The sequence below is a fragment of the Vombatus ursinus genome, unplaced genomic scaffold (assembly GCF_900497805.2).
Source record: "Vombatus ursinus unplaced genomic scaffold, bare-nosed wombat genome assembly UNPS02004691.1, whole genome shotgun sequence".
Lineage (NCBI taxonomy): Eukaryota > Metazoa > Chordata > Mammalia > Diprotodontia > Vombatidae > Vombatus > Vombatus ursinus.
Genome location: NW_020944469.1, coordinates 5,088,218 through 5,110,349, shown reverse-complemented (window position 1 = coordinate 5,110,349; position 22,132 = coordinate 5,088,218). Strand labels below are relative to the sequence as shown.

General features: G+C 36.7%; 1 protein-coding gene across 2 annotated transcripts in view; it reads left to right on the top strand.

The window, feature by feature from the left end:
• RPS6KA6 (ribosomal protein S6 kinase A6) overlaps positions 1-21,918 on the top strand; it is a 90,753-nt gene extending 68,835 nt beyond the window's left edge. For both annotated transcript variants that reach the window (XM_027839888.1, XM_027839896.1), the window contains exons 20-21: positions 8,296-8,436; positions 19,431-21,918. In XM_027839888.1, the coding sequence (XP_027695689.1) occupies positions 8,296-8,436; positions 19,431-19,556 (267 nt within the window). In that variant the 3' untranslated portion in view covers positions 19,557-21,918. The remainder of the gene's footprint in view (positions 1-8,295; positions 8,437-19,430) is intronic.
• The last annotated feature ends 214 nt before the right edge of the window (positions 21,919-22,132 follow it).

The window sequence follows — 22,132 nt, the reverse complement described above, 5'->3', positions numbered from 1 at the left end:
GTTGATATTTCTCTCTCGGCAACCTTGAGTCTAGCCTTTGATTCATCCAACTTGGCATTTTACACATATGCAGGTAATCTGCATATATAAGTTAAAGAAATAAAGAGACAATCTGCAGCCTCGTACTACTTTTCCAATCTTAAACCAGTCAGTTGTTCCACATTTGGTTCTAACTGTTCCTTAGTAGTTGTTTTTTGTAGTGTTGATTTACTTTTAGAAAATTTACAGGCCAATTTATCAGTAGAATCTAGATATTTATTACTCATTGTTTTGAGTGAGAAGTAAAATAGTAATATAACATTTTTTACTTTTTAAAAAAATCTCAGCTTCATTGCTGTGTCCTTTTTGGATTTTTTGCTGATGTTATTAGTAAGAAATTTAGAAAGGCTGTAAATGATGAACTCGAAAGAAAACGTATGGGTACTTTAGCTTAGAGAACTATTCCTGGGACTGTGCTGTTATAAAAGCTACTTCCAGCTCTTTTCTCTGAGCAGCTTTTCCCTTCCCTTCCTAAAAGAAGCAGGGAAAGGAGGGAACACTGTGTAAGGCCCACCTCCCACTCTTACATCAAGATGACTAGGGTCTCTCCAAGCAGAATAAAGAAAAGCTCCACTTAGTCTTAACGAAATGATCGCTTCATAAAGATTAGTCACTCAGTAAGTCTTTATTGAAGGAATGAATGAATGGGTGAATGAAGGAATGAAGAGTCATACAGCTCTCCTGCCTGCAGCTTTTTATCTCCAAGCTGATTTAAACGATTTTACGTATAGTAACATAGAGTAGTATTTCCTTTAGCAATGCCCTGGTAGTGACTTAAGCAGCTTTTTATCTCCAAGCTGATTTAAATGATTTTACATATAGTAACATAGAGTAGTATTTCCTTTAGCAGTGCCCTGGTAGTGACTTAAGCAGCTTTTGTCATCTGCCTCTAAGAAGAAAGTTTTTCATAAGCTTTTCTGAAAGATCTAGAATGCTTCACACAACATACTTGAGCACAGATGGAAGCTGATTTCCTGACAGGGTGACATGTTTGGGGGAGAGTAGAATAGTGGCAATAGAGGCTAGAGTCTAAGAGCTGTGTGAATTGGCAGAGTCTCTCTGACTTAAGAAATTGAGAAAGGTCCTGGACCTAACTCTCCATAACCAGTTACGCAAGGGTAAAGTGGAGTTGGTGGCGCATGGAGGAGCAGCTGGAGCACCACTTGGGCCTACATGATTAATTGCTGATGACTTCTTTCCCTCAGCCCCAAAGCAGCTTACCATCTTTATTCTTCTCCTCATAAAGTCAGGGAGGGAAAACATGAAATCAGAGGAATGGAGGAAAGTATGTTATTAACTCAGATGAAATGGAAGTCAGTAAAATCTGCCTAATACAGGCAGGTATCTTTGCTTCTAAGATAAAATACAAATTCCTTTTTAGCCTTTAAAGTTTCACACAACCTGTCTCTGACCTAGTTTTTCAGCCTCAATGAACATTAGTCCGCTTCCTACACTCTGTCACCCAGTCAAAATGGCCTTTCTTTTTCTTAGAGAGGCCGCCCCTCTCAGTACCTTCTTGTTTCTCCTCTCAGTGCCTTCTCACCAGCCATTTCCCTCGCCTGGAACGCACTTCTTCCTTACCCGTATCTCATACGGTGTCTCTCTTCCTTTGAGACGCAGCTCAGGCACTACCTTCAGCATAGTCTTTCGTCATTCCCTACACCCCTTAGTACTGGTAGTTCCAAACTACCTTGTCTTTAATAACTTTGTATATATTTGTGTTCATTTCATATTTATGCTGTATGTACTTTAGGTGTGCTTGTTTTGTCCCCCATTAGAAAATAAGGGCCTTGCAAGTAGAGATTGTTTCATTCTTTGTATTTGCAGTGCCTCCTGGGTACCAGGCACTGTATGTGGCATATGGACGCCAAGAAGGAAACAGTCCCTATTCTCAAGGAGCTTTAGAAGATTTTTTAAAACCAATTTATTATTTCAGTTACATAAGGTGACTAAGTATTGCCTACCAGTAGTCATTATGGGAGTATAATTTACAATGAGTCCATCAACTGTATAAAAATGATACTTCAGAAGTGTTGGGACTTACTTTTCCTAAGCACTTTAATCCTTTCCTGAATTCTACTTTATATTTTCATTTGTACCTGGTACCCTTTTTCATAGATGAGAGGAAAGGTAAATGTCCGTATAGTTCCTTGTCTGAATGACTAGAACTTAAATCCTTAATAAATTGAGATGAACTTGGCAAACATTTTCAACTTTGATATCCAAGTAGTAAAAGACTCAAAGCAAAGCCTTTTATATTGTCACATTTAGTTTCTGCAGTATACAATTTAAATATACTAGAGACTTTTACAAGCCCTATTCTGGCATTGTCCATGTTGCTTGGCCATTTATAGTTGATGTTTATAGGTTGTTATGAAGTCCTCCTAGTACTTTCTGTAAACCCTAGCATTCGACAGTTTCTACTGGGTTTTGATGTTAGAATTCTGTTTATGAAGAATGATCATGTACTTTTACCTGGAATCAAGGCATAATGTCTTACTTAAATGGTCAATCTGTGAAAATATTTCCTTCTTGCTCCCAAATACCAAAACCTGGAGTTGTAAGGCCTTTGTGAAAATTCAAACATAATGTCCTCATGTTGATAGTCACTAATTAAACTAACAAGTAATAATATTTTTGTTAATATTTTAGTTTTTAATTAATAATAGGCAGTCAAAGTGTTAGAACCCTAATTGATTAATTTCCATGTTGGTCATACCTATTTGCAAATAATATTACACCTCTTTTAGGACTTTGAGCAGTATAGTCAAGGTGATGATTAGTCACATTCATCCTAAATACTTGGAGTTTTCTTGAGACTCTTATTGAATATAAGAATAACAAAGTTCTGAGAATCATGTTGAATTAAGTTTAATGACTTTGAGTTAGTAATGTTTTTCTTCTTCATGTATTTTCTGAATGGCTTCCCCATTGATTATCTCTTACAGTAGCACACTGTTATATCCTTTCTTTTTCATAATCAGCTCTGCCAAGACCACTCAGCAAAACTGAAAAATATTCATATGGAGGTGACAGATTTTGTTTTGTGACCCATGAGTGAGCTCATTTTTCTCTGATCTTAGCTATTACGAAAATTCAGTGAATATTAAGTTAATGGCACTTTTATTTGTTATCTGTCTTCATCTTGCCACTCTGACAAGGAAAATTTACCTCTTATTTGAAAGAAATGCTGAAGAATTATAAGATTAATGAGGTTCCATATAAAATACTTTGAACTCTGTAGAAGTAAGTTATAAAACCTTGTATTAAATTTCTGCTATGAAGCCATTTATCACAAACTAAAGAGTACTCTATTCAAACCTTTCCAAGTGAACAAATATTGACCATAGAGTCATGTAAGAGTTACTGGGATGGCACCATTTATTAGTTATTTTTTGTTCCACACCTCAGGAGAAACCACTTTGCTATTGAAAAATCAATCCTTATTTCCAGATATTAATTGACTCGGTTTTATGACTGTTCGTTGTCTACCAAGGCTCCTGTGGGGCACTTAGAAAAGTACATTAATCCTAGATACCTAACCAAATCTTGACTTCCTGCGTTAACTATTCTTAGTTTCTTCACTCAGTAAGACCAAATACTGTTTCCTGTGCAAAAACCTAGAGGAAAACCTCTTGGGCTGATGGTAGTACTTTCTGAATAAATACTAAGTGATCAGTGCCTTTAAACAGAGAACAATAAGTGTGTACCATTGCTTAACAAGTTTAATGAGTATTATGTCAAACACTGACAGACATTTGAAAGAAAATATGTATACCAGTGGTTAGCACCATGAGACTACTTTTAGGGTAATAAGGAAAATTCTACAAGTTGACTGCACACTCAACTGCCCTACCCTCAGACACTGGTTTGTTCCTGACAGGTTCCTATTAGATTTGGGACTTTTTGTTTTCCTTCTGACCTACAAAAGTTTCAGTCTCCAACTCTTAGTTAGGCGCAGGGATCTGTTTCTGTTACAGATATGTTGAAATCATCCAGATCTATCCTGATGTAACATGGTATAATGGATAGAGAGTATTATACTTGGAGTAAGGAACACTTGGGCTCAAATGCTGCATTAGTAGCGATGTGACTTTGTGTAAGTCACTTAATCAATCATTCAACAAACATTTATTGAGCACCTACTGTGTACCAGGCACTCTGCTAAACACTGTGGATACAAAAAGAGGCACAAAACAATCCCTGCCCTCAAGCTCACAATCTAATATGGGGGGGGGATGACATGCAATCAAATATATACAAAACAAGTTATATGTAAGATATACAAAATATATATCCTATACATAAACTATACACACACATATATACATATATGTATATATATGTGTGTATGTGTGTGTGTGTATATATATATATATATAAAGTATATATAAATCCTATATATAAACAGGATAAGTAGGAAATAGTAGAGGGAATTGAGAGGGGCTGGGGAAGACTTCCTATAGGAGTAATTTTAGTTGGGATTTAAAGAAAGCCAGGCAGGTCAGTACTCAGAGTGGAGTAGGGACAGCCAGAGAGAAAGCCCAGAGCTGAGAGATGAAATGTCTTGTTCATGAAACAGCCAGGAGGCCAGTGTCACCGGATCAAAGAGTACATATTGGGGAATAAGGTGAAAGAAGACTGGCAAGGTAGGAGGGGGCTAGGTTATAAAGGACTTTGAATGCCAGAGAATTTTGTATTTGATCCTGGAAGTGATAAGGAGCCACTGGAGTTCATTGAGTAGGGTGGAGGTATGTGCGATAGGATCAGACCTGCATTTTAGGAAAATCACTTTAGTGAATGAATGGAGGATGGACTAGAGTGGGGAGAGACTGGAGGTAGGTAGACCTACCAGTAGCAATTGCAGTCTGCATGTGGTGATGAGGGCTTGCACCAGGGTTTAGCAGTATCAGAGGAGAGAAGGGGCCATATTCAAGAGATGTTGCAAAGATATCATTGACAGACCTTGGCAATAGCTTGGATATGGTGGGATAAGAGATAGCTAGGAGTCCAGGATGACTCTAGATTGTGAGCCTGAGGGACTGGGAGAATGGTTTTAACCTCTACAATAATAGGGAAGGTAGGAGGTGGGGGCAGGGTTTAGGGGGAAAGATAATGAGTTCTGTTTTTGGATATAATGAGTTTAAGATACATATTAGACATCCAGTTCAAGATGTCTGAAAGACAGTTGGAAATGTGAGATTGGAGGTCAGAAGAAAGATTGAGGCTGGCTAGGTAAATTTGAGAAGTATCAGCATAGAGATGATAATTAAATCCATGGGAGCTGATCGAGAGGATCACCTATGAAATAGTTTAGAGGGAGAAGAGAAGAGGACCCAGGACAGAACCCTGAGAGATATCTCCTGTTAGAGGGTGTGATCTGGAGGAAGATCCAGCAGAGTCAGAGAAGGTGGTCAAATTGGTAGGAGGAGAACCAGGAGAAAATAGCGTCCTAAGAACTTAGAAGAGAGTATAAAGAAGGAGAGCTGGTCAACAGTGTCAAAGGCTGCAGAGAAGATAAGGAAAATGACTATTGAGAAAAGCCTATCGGATTTGTCGACTAAAAGATCACTAGTAATTGTGGAGAGAGCATTTTTAGTGGAATGATAAGGTCAAAAGCCAGATTGTAAGGGGTTAAGAAGAGACTGAGAGGAGAGAAAGTGGAGGCATCTATTGTAGACAGCCTTTTCAAGGAGTTTAGTCATAAAAGGCAGAAGAGATAAAGGATAATAGATAGCAGGAGTGAAGGATCAAGTGATGGGTTTTTCAGGATGGGAGAGACATGAGCATATTTGTAGGCGGTAGGGAAGATGCCATTAGGGAGAGATCGAAAACAAGTATAAGAGTGGGAATGACAGCGGGGGCAATCTGTTGGAGGATACAGGATGGAATGGGATTGTTTGAACAAGTAGAGGGGTTAGCCTGGTAAGGAGTAAGGCCACTCCATTTTGTGAGATGGGTGAAGAAGGAGAAAGTGGCAGAAGGCCTCTGTTTCCTTATCTGTAGAATGGTTTAAATGAGTGCCGAGGTCCCTTCTAGCCCTTATTTTGTGATCCTACCCAAGTACATACAGTCAGAGCCCTAAAAGCAACCTTTGAACTGGACTTAGTCGGGGGGGGGGGGGGAGTAGCTAGGTGGCACAGTGGGTAGAGCACCAGATCTGTAGTCAGGAGGACCTGAGTTCAAATCTGGCCTCAGGCACATAACACTCCCTAGCTGTGTGTGACTCTGGGTAAGTCACTTGATCCCAGTTGCCTCACAAAAAATAAATAATATAAACTGGACTTAGTCACCTTGGGGTCCTTTCGGATCAGGGTGACCCAGGGCCAATGTGAACCAGAGTAGATTTCCCATTTCCATAAATTGGGATATAGTGTAAAGAGCACAGGATTAGGAGCTGAGACTTGAGTTCTCATCCTGATTTTTTTTTTTTTTTACCAACTAGCTATGTCACCTTATTAAGCTTCTCCCCTTCTCTACCTCAGTTTTCCCATTCGTCAGATGAAAGTATTAGATTAGATATTCCCTAAATTCTCTTTTAGTTCTAACATTCTAAAATTTTAGCACCCCATCTTCAGGACTAGGCTAAAAACCAAACTGCTAGCCTTTGCCTTATCTTCTCCCTTCACTTTTTGTGACTAAATATTTTCCTTAGCTAACTGGCCCTATTGGATATTTTCCCACAGAAAGGGTAGAATTCATGGCATAGCACTATGGTCTCAATTTTACAAAAGCCTGACTGCCTTTTGAGTTCCCTCTCAAACCATTTTCCTTTGCCTTTTCCTCCGTCTCCCCTAAATATAGAGGAAAAAGCAATTGGTCAAGTATAAATAGCAGCAGACTGGAGGTCTGGGATTTTTTTTTTTATTACCTATATGGTTGATTTAAAAGTTTAAGTATTCCATGATCAGAGAGAACTTTTCTAATGATAGTGATTCAGTGAAAATCAATTTTGATAGTTTGCATTTGGCTCTATCATATGTCACACTCAGCATTCAGTTCTGTTATATGTCATATTCTGTTTTCATTTTATTTATTTTTCTTTCACATTGCTGCTTTTACCTGAGTGTTTCAGTATCTTTCCATAATTATCCTGTTCTTCCTTTTACAATTTGCTATTATCATAGTTTTCTGTTAAATCTAAATTGATACCAGATACACTACCACCACCAAGAGAAGAGCAGTAGGGAGAAGAAAGAGAATATACCACAACTTGGAAAGTTCATTAATTTTGAGTCTGAGAAAAGTTTATGGGGTTTTAAAAATAGTATTATCTCATTTTCAAAAACCAAATAGTATTTTACTGTGTCTGTAATAAATACGAGAGGCCATGTAGCTTAGCGTTGATACAGGCCTGACCTTGAGTCAGGAAGACCTGGGTGAAATCTTGTAAATCACATATAAGTTAATAATGAATTGAAGGAGTCCCCACACTGGGAGTTCTCCAAGCTTATGGAATCACAGGTCCAGATGTGTGTGTGTGTGTGTGTGTGTGTATGTGTGTGCATAGCATGTTTACATATTCATATACATTTTACTGTCACACTGAAATTTACAGTAGTAATAATTGATGTGATATGTGTAATATACATATGAGAGATAAAAGAATATAGAGGTAACATGTATAATATAATAATGTAATAATATGTAACAATATTATACATTAATGTGAGATATTGAAGTTAAGGGCATTCACAGTAGCTATAATAGAAGAACTTAGCATTGTAGCGGTTCAAACATTATAACGGTGATTAAGAGTAAATACTAGATTTAGATAGTTGCTTTTATTGCTTTCTTAAGTGTTTCATACAGTAAAATCCAATTATAAACTAAATTAGCCACATGGAAGCCTTCTTCTCCCCTGTCCCCAAATGTTTTAGGCATTTACTTTTGGAGTCATAGTAATAGTATAGTTCTATAGTTACTTTCTTCTTGATCGCTTACCGTATTTCAGGGTAGGTGGTTGTTGCTTTATAGCCATTTTCTGAAAACTATTTTCCCCTCCCCTTCACTTACCATATTGCAGCTTCACACATGTGGCTTTTCCTAGTTAGTTGGAGTAGCCAAAATTGATATATTTTGGGAAATTGTCTCTTTTACCATTTGACTATTTTCAATATATGTGCTATTCTACTGAGCTGATGTCCAAAGAGAAATTATAAAGCTACAAATGTTTATATTTAAGAAAAATATGAAATAGTATCTTTTGTTTATTTCATGTTTGGTTCAACTAAATGTTTTTTCATTTTTATTTAGGATTTGCTATCCCATATGCTTCACGTAGACCCACATCAACGGTATACTGCTGAACAAGTATTAAAACACTCATGGATAGCCTGTAGGGACCAGCTACCCCATTATCAGCTCAACAGGCAAGATGCACCACATCTAGTAAAGGTAAAATAATTATTTTAAAACTCTGTTAATATTTAATGCCTATCCTTAATATCCAAGCAAGTCATTGTACTGACCACAGTAAGGTAATTATCTTAAAAGGTTATTTTAACAGATACAAAGCCACCTTGAGGAATTATTTTAACTTCAGACTATTATTTTTGAACAGTAAATCTTAGATACTTCCTAACATTCTTTAGTTTTTCTTTTCCATATTATGAAAGAAAAGCTTCCTATCTTCCCCTTCCTCACTCCGGACACCTTAAAAGATCATGCTTTTGTTTTCTTTTAAATATATCTTTTGTGGCAGTGGACAGAATAAAGGAAACAAAAACTGGTAACACTAAAGACACAACTGACATCTAGTGCTCATTCCTTCTAGTATAGCTGTAGATTTCCTTCCATTGTAGACAGTATTAGAATAAAGGATGTCATGGGGAAAATCTACAGTGTTAATGGTATAAAAATAGTGGAGTGACCTGCCTAAGGACAGAAAATCTTCCCTACAATTCTCTTACGTACTTGTTCCAAAATTGAACTTTATTTTTAGTTTGTTGTTGTTTTTTCAAATATCACTTTCCATTTTGGCCCTTTGTTTTTGTGTCTTATGATGCCTTTTGAGGTATACTGCTCAGTCTAGATATCAGTGGGGAAGGAACAAAAAAGTTGATATTACCAAATAAGGAACTAATATTTATTTGTTCATAATAGAACACACACTAGTGTAGACTCCCATGTAAGTCTTATGATTTAAATTCCCAGCCAAATTAGACTTATTAATTAAAATATAACAATTCAAGCAATCTTTTGAACAAGATTGACCCAAAAACAAATCTCATATTCTTCTCTTTAGTTACATCAATGCATTGTATTATATAGTTCAGGGCTTTAAAATAGGAACAGTCTTGCAGAGTTTCATAATATGGAGAAATCACATTCAATTGGAGGGCATCAAGGAAGGTTTCGTGGAGAAGGTGGTATTTGTGCTCGAATAATGAGTAGGATTTTGACATGTGGGAATCCCTAAAATACTACAGGATACAGGAACGGGTACCATCTGATAGCTCGGTTGCACATTATCCAGTTTCTGTTCAGACTGAGTCAGAAAGAGGGGACCTCCAAATAGGAATGGTAGAGAGAAGTGATCACTGATGGGCCCTAGCTATGTACTGTACAAGGAACAAGTTTGGAAGCAAACATAGCTGTGTGGTTCTGATTCTAGGAGCAGAGCAGGGACTCAGTTTTAACCTCCAGCCCAGATGGAAGCCTGCAATGGATTTATCAGAGCAAAAGTCTCAGACCAAGGGAGTAGCCTGCAGTTCAGTCACTGTGAACCTGCAGAGCCTCCCAGTGGGCTAGTAGCGGCTGAATCTAACAGCAGTCTGCTTAAACTCCCAACCAAGATAAGCTGACAGACCCAAACTTGGGTTAGGAACTTGCAGAGCTCATGCTGGGAGGACAGTAAGCAGACTTCTTCCCTTTCACATCACATTGGGAACACTAAAATCTTGCAGGCCTCCAACCTGAGTTGTGAAAGTTGCAGAATATAAGCCAGACATTTCCTTCAGGTGTGCAGAGCCCAAAACTAACATAAAGTCCAAAGTCAAGAAGTTGACTGAAACAATGAACAAACCAAAAAAAGAATCCCCCCATAATAATAAGCTCAAATCCTACTGTAAAGAACTATTATGACAATAGAGAAGATTAAAACACAAACCCAAAAGAAACAATGGCTCAAAAACATCTACATGCAAAGCCTCAAATAAAAATATAGCTTGGACACGAAAGCAAATAAGAATTCCTGGAAGAATTAAAGCAAGAGGTTTTTATTTTTTTAAAAAAGCTAAAAAAAAGATTTAAAAAATAAATGAGAGTGGTAGAAGAAAAAAACTGGAAAAGAAATAAGCTATGGAAGAAAGATATGAAAAAAAGAATTAACATCTTAGAACAAAAGATACAAAACCTTACCCAATAATATATAACTTTCTGAAAATTAGAATGGGCTATATAAGAGCTAATGACTCTGTGAGACATCAAGAAACATTTTTTTAAAAATCAAAAGACTGAAAAAAGGGAAAAAATACGAGATATCTCAGACCAAAAACAACTAACCTAGAAAATACATGGAGGAGAAAGATTGTAAGAATCATTAGGCCAACTAAAAGCCATGATAAAAAAAAAGAGCACAGACATGAAAATCGTGACTTTCAAAAGAGCACAGCCATCATATTTCAGGAAATCATAAAAGAAAACTTCTCAGAACTCTTCGAACCAGAAGGAAAAGTAGAAATTGAAAAAAAATCCACATCACCTTCTGAAAGAAACCCCCAAATGAAAACTCCAAAGATTATTATAGCCAAAATCTAGAGCTCATAGATCAAAGAAAAAAATACAGAAAACCCTAGGAGAGAATTCAAGTACTTGAGTGTCCACAAGTAGGATCCCTATGGATTTGGAGATTCCCTTCTGCCCACTCATCCTCCACTGGATGAGGAGCAACTGAGTACCAGATGGTACCTGTTCCTATACCCTGCACAAGATTTAGCAGCCACCACTTTACAGGAGCAGAGAAAAAAAAAGGAGCAGAGAGCTTGCAATATGATATTTCAGAAGGCAAAAGATCTAGGCTCAAAACCAACAGCAACTTATCCAGCAAAACTGTCTATAGTTCTACAGGGGAAGAAATGGACCTTTGACAATGAGAGGACTTCCAAGCATTCTTGATGAAAAGACGAGAGCTTAGTAGAAAATTTATATACAAACACAGGAGTTAATAGAAGAATAAAAAGGAATTAAAGAACCATATAAAATGTGCAGAGGTGACAGACTTTTAATTTTGATTCTCCCTAACATTAGGTGCCTTATCATAAAAATATGAAATTTCACTTAGGGTTACTAAAATGGATTCATCAAGGTCAGACTGTAATAAGACACAGATAGACTCAATCCTCTGCAAACCCAATGGAAATAAATGCTGCCCTTGATTAATCTTAATCACAAATTGTTGGCTTTAGGTGGCTACAAAAATTAAAATTATTATGTTTTTTAAATTACCCTTTCTTTTACTTGAAATGCTGGGGAAATTATTTTTAAAAGTTTTTGGCTTCATCTAATCAAAGAATCCATCTTAAGGATTGAAAAAAAAAACTCAAGAGTCATTTAATCCTACTCCTACTAGATATCTTAATCCCTCTACAAAGCTTGAACATCTCACCTCTCCTTAAAAAGTGAAGAAAAGACTTATTCATCTTAATAGGCAACCCTAAATATTGAGAAGTTCTTCTTTATATTAACCTAAAATCTACCTCCCTATGTTCGGTATAGTTTTGTTCTGTGGAGCCACAAGAATAAATCTAAGCCCTTTCTCATATGATAGGCCTTCAAATGTTTGATGAAGTTATCAAGTTTGCCTATATCCTCTCTTTTTTCAGGATGATGTAATGGAAACAATAGTAGACTGAGAATCAGAAGACCTCCATTCTAGTTCCATGACCTTACTTAGTGTTTGTGCAGACTTGGGTAAATTATTTAATTTCTCTGTACTTCAGTTGCCTCATTTATAAAATCAAAGGCTTATATTATCTCTAAGGTCATGGAATCTTAGAATTTCAGAATTTGATAGGAACCAAAAGGCCACTGAGTTCAACTCTACCCTGTCCCCTTCCTCCTCCCCAGTGAATGAATCTTTTCTACAAATCCCTAGGAATTGATCAACCTCTATTTGAAGACTTCCAGTGATGGGGGGAACTTAATACTTTCTTGAGTGTCACATTACATTTTTAGATAACTCTATGATTAGGAATTGTTTCTATATACTCCATCACCAAGCATTTGTTAAGTGCCTACTGTGTGCCAGGCACTGTGCTAAGTGCCAGGGATCCAAAGAAAGCAAGACTTTCCTGCCCTTGAAGAGCTCACAGTCTAATAGGGAGACAACATACAAAGAACTATATAGAAACAAGATATGCACAGGATAAATTGAAGATAACCAGCAGAGAGAAGACACTAGCATTCAGGAGAATCGGGAAAAGCTTCTTAGAGAAGATGAGATTTTAGTTGGGACTTGAAGCCAAGAAGCAGAGATGAAGAGGAAGAGAATTCCAGGCATGGGGGACTGCCAGTGAACATGCTCAAAATCAGGAGATAGAGGACCACGGGCCAGGAGCAGCAAGGAGGCACATATCACTGGATCATAGAGTACATGTGGGGATTAAGGTGTAAGAAGACTGGGAAGGTAGGAGGCAGCCAGGTTATGAAATGCTTTGAATGCCAAACAGAAGATTTTATATTTGATCCTGGAGGTGATAGGGAGCCCTTGGAGTTTATTGAGTAGGGGAATGATAAAAACTTGTACTTAGGGAAGATCAGTTTGGCAGCTGAATGGAAGATGGACTGGAAAGAGAAAAAGGTTGAGGCAGAACACCAACCAGAAGGCTATTGCAATAGTTCCAGTGTGAGGTGATGAGAGCCTGCACAATGGTGATGGCACTGTCAGAGGAGAGAAAGGGGCATATACAAGCAATGTTACAAAGGGTGAATCAACAGGACTTGGCAACAGTTTGGATAGTGGGAGGAGCAGAGGTGAGAGAGTAAAGAGTCAAAGATGATTCTCAGGTTTTAAGTCTAAAGAAGAAAGTAATAAGAAAGTAAGGATGGAGTGAGAGTTTAAAGGGGAAGATAATAAATTTGTTTTTGGACTTATGGAGTTTAAGATGTCAGTGAATTTAACTATGAATTGGAGGAAAGATATGGCATAATAATTAGTAGGGATGGATGCGTCAAGTGAGGGGTTTTTTGAGGATGAGGGAGTCCTGGGTAGGTTTGTAGGCAGTAGGGAAGCAGCCAGTAGACCAGGAAAGATTAAAGATGAGTGAGAGAGTAGAAATAATAGAAAAGACAATCTGCTGGTGAAGATAGCATGGAATAACATCACCTGTGCATGTAGAAAGGTTTTCCTTGGCAAGGAGAAGGGCCATGTCTTCTTGTAAGACAAGGGTGCAGGAGAAGATAATGGCAGAAAACATCTGGGAGATATGAGATGAGGAAGGGAGAAGAGGAAGCTTATGGGTGAATATGAGGTAAGGTTGTCTACTGAGAGGGTGGGGGAGGGGAGCCATGGAACTTTGGGGGGAGGAGGAAAAGGTTTGGATTCAGCGTGATGTCGTTTGTGATTTTCTCCAGCTTTGTCCACCGCACATGAAAAAGAATGAATGCGGAGGACAGTGGTGATGATTTAAGGCTAAAGCTTTGGCAGGCAAGATCTGCAATAGGATAAGGGGGCACATGACTTAAGAGAAGAAGACAGGGTAGAGCTGAATTGGTTCACCAGTAGGCCAAGATGAGGAAGAGGGAAGAGTGTAGGAGTGATGACCTGGGAAAGAACTAAGAATGAGAGGGATTGGAGGTCGTGGTGAGGACAAGAATAGAATTTGTGCTTGCAAGGCAGAGAAAGAGGTGGGATGACAATAGATTGTGTTCAGAAAAGAGAATTTCAGAGTTCATGAAGTAGAGTTGAATTTAAATTCAGTTTACACTGAGTTTTAAATAAGCCTTCCTGTTAATAACACTGTTCCTAATTCTTTCCTCTGTAGCAGCAAAGAAAATATCTAATTCCTCTTCCAAGCGTTTGATAACAATGCTTATGTTCCCAGATTTCTTTTCACTAGATTAATCATCCTTTCCATCCTTCCAGTTCTATGGTTTCTCTCCCAGTACCTTTTGATTCTCTGCACATAGTAGGTGCTTAATAAGTGTTTGAATTGAATTGAATTCTTTTGGAAATTATATTTCTATTCGTGTATCCTAAGATCAGATTCCAATTCAAGAGTTCCAAGTACAGGCTTGGCAACAGACAGTCCAAGCACCAGCCTAATTAAGTTTGAAGGAGTTCATCACCAGCTAGCTATAGGGCTTAGGTTCTTAACCTGGAAAATGAGTTTTTTTTTTAATTTTGATAACTATATTTCAGTATAATTTCTTCCCTTTGGGAAAAAAGGAAGCTATGGCAGTGGTCCAGATGAGATGAAGGCCTGAACTAGAGTCATAAAACTGGAAATGGAAAGGGAGGAATTAATTTGAGAAACATTGTGGAAGTAGATTTGACAGGACATGTCAAATGATTAGATGTTAGGGTAAGGGAGAAGAAGGAAGCAAAGATGGCTGGAGTTTGGGTCCTCTGTGACTTGGGAAAATTAACAGAAATATAGATGTCAGAAGGAGGATATGCTTTACTTTTCATATAGTAGGCTATTGTTTATTGAATTAAATTGAATTATTTCCATTTTTAGCAGACCAATAAATTGGGTATGCAATTAGAAAGACCAGAAAAAGAACAAATTAAAAATCTCCAATTAAACACCAAATTGGAAATCCTAAAAATTAAAAGTGAGATTAATAAAATTGAATGTAAGAAAACCATTGAATTAATAAATAAAACTAGAAGTTGGTTTTATTAAAAAAAATAAAATAGATAAACCATTGGATAATGTGATTAAAAAAGCAGAGAAGAAAACCAGATTACTAGTATCAAAAATGAAAAGGGTGACTAGACCACTAATGAAGATGGAAACAAAGCAATTATTACGAGTTATTTTGCGTAATTATATGCCAATAAATTTAACAATTTAAATGGAATGGAAGAATACTTAAGAAAAATATAACTGCCTAGGTTAACAGAAGAGAAAATAGAATATCTGAATAAACCTATTTTAGAAAAAGGAATTGAACAGTTCATAAATGAGCTACCTAAGAAAAAAGCATTAGGACCAGATGGATTTGCAAGTGAATTCTACCAAACATTTAAAGATTGACTAATTCCAATATTAAATTATTTGGAATAATAGGCAAATAAGGAGTCCTACCAAACTCTTTTTATGAAACAAATATGGTGCTAATACTTAAACCAGGGAGAGAAAAACCAGAGAAAGAAAATTATAGACCAATTTCTTTAATGAATATGGATGCAAAAATCCTAAATAAAATATTAACTAGGAGACTACAACAATATATCACAAAGATTGTACATGGTGATCAAGTGAGATTTATGGCAGGTATGCAGGGATGGTTTAACATTAGAAAAACTATCAGCATAATTGACCATTTAACAAAAATCATATCATTATGTCAATAGATTAAAAAAAAAGATTTTGACAAGATACAACTCTCATTCCTATTAGAAACACTTGAAAACATGTATAAATGGATTTTTCCTTAAAATGATAAGAAGCATCTACCTAAAACCATCTAAGCATTATTTGCAAGCTAGAAGTCATCCCAATCAGATGTGAAACAAAGATGCCCATTATCACCAATATCATTCAATATTTTATTAAAAATGCAAACAATAGCAATAAGAGAAAAAAAGAAATTGAAAGAATCCGAATGGACAATGAGATAATAAAATTATGTCTTTTTGCAGATGATATGATGATATACTTGGAAAATCCTAGAGATTCAACTAAAAAGTTAGTTGAAACGATAATTTTAGCAAGGTAGCAGGATATAAAACGAACCATCTGCCTTTCTGTATATCACCAACAAAACCCTGCAGGAAGAGATAGAACTATCTCTTAAGATACCCCATTTAAAATAACTAAAAATAGTATAAAATACCTGGGAGTGTACCTGCCAAGACAAATCCAGGAACTACATGAACATAATTATAAAACATTTTTTATACAAATAAAAATCAGATTTAAATAATTTGAGAAATATTCATTGTTCATGGGTGGGTAGAGCCTATATAATAAACAAAAATCACAATTCTGCCTAAACTAATCTATTTGTTCAATGCCATCCCAGTTAAATTACCAAAAAATTATTGTATTGAGCTAGAAAAAATAATAACAAAATTCATTTGGAAAAACAAAAGGTCAAGAATATCAAAATAATTAATAAAAAAAAATTAAAGGAGGTTTAGCAGTACCAGATCTTAAACTATATTATAAAGCAGTAATTATCAAAATTATCTGGTACTAGCTAAGAAATACAAAGGTGGATCAGTGGAACAGAATAAATATACAATATACAGTAGTAAATTATTTTAGTAACCTTGTGTTTGACAGAGGTAAAGATTTAAACTTTTGGGATAAGAATATATTAGTTGGTAATAATTATTGGGCAACCTGGAAAGCTTTCTGGCAGAAACTGGGTATAGACCATTATCTTAACCATTTGCCAATATATGGTCAAAATGGATACATGTCCTACACGTAAAGGGAGATATCATAAGAAAATTAGAAGAACGTGAAACACATTACCTATAAGACTTATGGATAGGAGAAGAATTTACAAATAAACAAGAGATAAATAGCATTGTGAGATATAAAATGGATAATTTCGATTACATTAAATTAAAAGGATTTTGTACAAATAAAACCAACATAGCCAAGATTAGAAGGAAAGCAGAAAATTGGGGAAAACAATTTCTTTATACACAGTTTCTCAGATAAAAGTTTCATATCTCAAATATGCAGAGAATTTTGTGAAATTTGTAAGAGTGTGAGTCATTCCCCACTTGATAAATGGTCAAAGGATGTGAACAGGCAGGGTCTCTTTTGGTTTTCTTCTTTTTTTATTTTTAAATATTATTTTATTTTTTCCAATGTAAAGATAGTTTTCAACATTCGTTTTTTATAAGATTTCGAGTTTCATATTTTTTTCTCCTTCCCTCCCATCTCCCCTCCCCATGACAGCAAGCAATTCGATATAGTTTATACATGTGCAGTCATATAAACATATTTCCACATTAGTCATGTTATAGAACAAAAGGGAAAAGCAATAAAAAAACAAAAAAAGTGAAAATAGTATGCTTTGATCTGCATTCAAACTCCATAGTTCTTTCTCTGGATGTGGGATAGCATTCATATACCACAACTTGTTCAGCCTTTTCCCAGTTGATGGGCATTCCCTCAATTTCCAGTTCTTTTCTACCACAAAAAGAACTACTATAAATATTTTTGTACATGTCATCATTTTCCCTTTTTTATGATTTCTTTGGGATACAGACCTAGTCGCTGGATCAAAGGGCATCCCCTTTTTTGTTTGATTGTCCTTTGGGCCTAGTTCCAAATTGCTCTCCAGAATGGTTGGATCAGTTCACAACACCACCAACAATGCTTCACAACACCACCAACAATGCATTAGTGTAACAGATAGTTTTTTAATGAAGAAATCAAAATCATATATAGTCACACGAAAAATGCTCTAAGTCATTATTGTTTAGAGAAATGCAAGTTAAAACAACTTTGAGATATCATCTCACATCTATCAGATTGGCTAAAATGATAGGAGGGGATGTAGAAAAATTGGGACACTAATATGGTATTGATGGAACTGTGAATTCATCCAGCTGTCTTAGAGAGTAATCTGGAATTATGCTCAAAGAGTTGTAAAACTGTGTATACCCTTTGACCCAGCAATACCACTATTACATCTGTTTCCCAAAAAGATAAAAAACAAAAGGAAAAGAACCCATATGTTCTAAAATATTTCTAGCAGCTGTCTTTGTGGTGGCAAAAAATCAAAAATTGAGAGGCTACCCATCAATTGGGGAATGGCTAAACAAGTTGTGGTATATTATTTTGATAGAATCCTACTGTGCTGTAAGAAATCATGAGGCTGGTTGATTATAGAAAAACATGGAAAGACTTGCATGAAATAATGAAAAGTGAAATGAGCAGAACCAAGAGAACATTGTATACATTAACAGCAATATTGTTCAAAGAACAACTGTGAATGACCTATGAAGGAAGATGCAATCCATTTCCAGAGATAGAATTGATAAGTAGAAGTATGCATAGTATGGTTTTACATATATTTATAAATCATCATTAAATGGTGGCCTTCTCTAGCACGAGGTAGGGAGGGAGGGCAAATTTGAAAATCAAATAAAAAAAAAAAGAATTATTTCAGTTTTGGACGCGTTGAGTTTGAAAGGCCAGCAAGACATCCAGACAATGAAGTTCAGCAAGCAGAAGGAAACTCAAGACTTAGGAGAAAGGACAGTTCATAAGATAGAGTTTGGGGAGTCATATTAGATGGAAGTGATCATTGAAGCCATGAGAATGGATGAGATTCTCTCTCAGGCTAGAGTGATGAAAGATAAAAGGGCCTGACAAGTTAATAATAGGGAATGTGATCCAGAGCTCAGGTGGAAAGAGGAGTAGCCTTGACAAGAAAGGAAGCATTTCTCAGAGATAGGTTCAAAAGAGGAGGAAGTGAGTAAAGACACAGAAAAATTTTGAGACAGAGAGAAGTTAAGGGAGGCTGGTCTCCTCAGAGTAGCCAGTGAGGTTATTTCCAAAGTGAGAGGAACATGAATGGGCTCTTAAGGAGAGTTGGGGACAGGTTTGGAATAATTACTGTGGAGAAGATGATATGAATAAAACAAGTGTTTGGTATTGGAAGTTACTGGCATGAATTTGTAACAGCCCCAGCAAGGTTTATGAACTTTGTACAACACCACTTAGGAGAATGAGAGGAGAAAGAACAAAGTTTTGGATTGGCAAGGTGAGGATGGCAGTAGAGCAAGGTATCAAAGACAGAATTGTGAGGCGATAAGGAGCATGTCATTGACATTATTTAACTACGGAAGCCAGAACAGGGGTGATTCAGATAATAGGATAATGTTGACGGACTGGAGAGGCATGGGGGAGATGGGAGAACAAGATCAGTAGATGTGGTTAGAGAGGAAATTTTGGAGACCTCAAGATGTCAGAGGTAAAGAAGTGATGAGACTGAAAGTTCCTCCGTTGCTGGTGGGTAGCTAAAGTGGAATAGGGATGTTGGTCAAAAAATTGTGGAGTTTGCATGAGAAGGGTGACCAACGCGTATGTCAGAGTCACTGAGGATGATGGCAGAAAGTGAAGGAAAAGAGCAGGCCGGAGCTGTGGGAAGACAGCTGTTTTTCTCAATTAAATATCGCAGAAGATCTAATACAGAAATTACTTCTTTCTCTCAGCAGTCTTTCAGATTGTGCTATTTTTCTATTATTTCAGGGAGCAATGGCTGCTACATACTCTGCACTGAATCACAAGACCTTTCAGCCAGTCCTGGAGCCTGTTGCTGCTTCGAGTTTAGCTCAACGGAGGAGCATGAAAAAGCTAACATCCACAGACTTGTAAGATTGCCAAACCGGAAGAAGGGAAAATCTGAAGAACGGCTCTCTTCTCTCTATCTAATCGGTGATCAAAGGCATATATATAGTTTTCTGCTACACTACTTGAAAATTCTGTATAAGTCCTTTTTTTAGAAAAAAATTTGTAAAAACCACCACAGGTCCACAAAATTCATACAATGTTGTTTCGCAGCAGTGTCTGTGCGTTTAAGTTAAACACTAGGGTATGTTGAAACCCTAAAGATTTATTCCTGCAAACTGACTTCTTAGAAGTTTGTTCCAGCTGTGGATGTGTTACTAACGGTTTCTCTGGTTTCGTAAAGAATGGTTTGGGGGCGATCATTTCCAGTGACCAGGTTGCACATAAAGAAGTGTGATGCCAAGCAGTATCAGTATTTTTTTTTTAACATTGAGCCCTGCTAGAAAACCTTTTTGGTTTGTGTCATTTTAAACAAGTATAGAAACTTGTCATTTTCCATAATCAGTGGGCTCCGTTTAACTCGCTGTAGCTGCCAAAGTATGGATTTGGCAATTTGGTGCCAGCACAAACTACATTTGTGCTAGTGTGAGAACTCCCAGCATACCTGGTGCAAAGGCCTTGACACAAGAATCGACTAAAACAAGGCATGCAGTTTAGATCTGCATGTTATCCAGCGAAGTCAAGTCAGTGAGCGACTTCATCTAGATATAAGGGTATCCATCAGGCTTTGTAAAATTGAAATCTAATTGGGGGCTTTCTAGGAAAACCAGAGATGCCCCCCCCCCCAGAGTCTATCATCAATGGTGTAATATATTAAATAGGATTCAGCCTTTGAGAATATGAATCTAATGTTGGTACTGACTTGGTTATCTGTCACTCTTTCAGCTTAACCAGTCAGAGTCAGTCATTACCTGCCCCCTTTACACATGAATTACACTGCTGTTTTTCTGACTGCCTTGTGCAGTATGCCATGGTAATCTCCCCTGAAATGTATGGTAATCTAACTGACATTTTAGTGTAGTACTTGTGCACTTAGCACATGTGATATAGTGTGCATTTCAGTAAACTTTAGAAAATATTACGTAATAGTTTAAATTCATTAGGGTGAATAGCATTTTAAATAAAAAATAACATTAATGGTCGACACCTAAATTTGAGCACATTTTAAAATCAGACTTCATCAAAAAGCCAAACTGGTCTGAGATCATTGAATTTATGATTCAGAACCACTTCTGTAGTAGGTATTGTTTTCTCTAAGTGATGGACTCTCTAAATACTGGAAAAATAACTAAATGAAACATTTTCAGGTGATGCCATAATTACTATTACTACTGGCAGAAGGAACTCATGAATGTAAACTGGAGGATATTCAAATTTTGCTTTGTGAATATCTGTGAACTACTTGTGTGTGCTAGGAGTACTGTTTGCTGTGTGTGTTAATTTTATTCAGTTGAGAGCAGGAAATTTATTTCTGCGTGCAGAAATATACCATTTAGGTTGGGAGGTATGGAGGTTTGATATTTAATAAAAGAAAACATATTCTTTTCATTATATAAATGATATATACCCAGTGCACCAAGATCTGTTTCTTGGGTGTGATGTGTGAAAGTTTGTATCTCTTATTTTGAACTGTCTATTTGAAATACTTGAAAGACATTAAAGAGCATCTAATGCCACGTGGAATACATCATTTAGAAATAGTTATACTGGTGTCTTATCTGGTGGCTTTTCCTGTCCCAGTTTGGCTTTTTCTTCTCTCGTTTTTTTTGTTACTGGAAGTGCTGACACGTGACAACAGTCTGTTCGTATCTTCCAGCTTATTACCCACGTTGTCATCATTTTATTTGTCCTGTTAGGTCCTCGTCCTTTTCAAAGTTGATAACAAAAATTCAAAAGAATAGTTTTGGTGTTGGATTTTCAGAACTTTTAAAGATCTGTTTTCAAATATATTTCTGTAGTAATAAAATTTGGGGAAGTAAAATTGGGAAAGGAGATGGAAATGATCCTAAAACTTGCCATTTTTCCATAGGCATTCTTTTTGTTTAAAAAGAAAAAGGAAAAAAATGTGATTTTCTAAAATTTTATTTCATATCCAGAAGGACCATGTCATACAATCCCACTACTTTAAGGTACACAATCAGTTTTAGACAAAGAGGGATTCTCTGTCTGCTATGGTTTGTCCAGTTGATGCTTTGTAAAGGGCATGAAGATAACCTGATAGATGTGTATTTTCTGCTGGTTAGATTACCAGAAGTTTCCTTGTAAATTCAGACATGCTAGCCTAGTAGTATGAACTCTGAAATAAGATTTCACTTAAAAGGGCAGCTAGGTGGTGCAGTGGATAGAGCACCGGCCCTGGAGTCAGGAGGTCCTGAGTTCAAATGCTGCCTCAGACACACAACACTCACTAGCTGTGTGACCCTGGGCAAGTCACTTAACCCCAATTGCCTCACCCAAAAAACAAACCAAAAAAAAAGATTTCACTTAAAACAGGACTCATTTTGTAGAAGGAAAGCCAGGTAGGAATATCATCTATTCACTTCCACAAATATGAATCGAAAGAAGGCATTTGAGTGGCAAGGGTTAGACAGGACATGATTTTT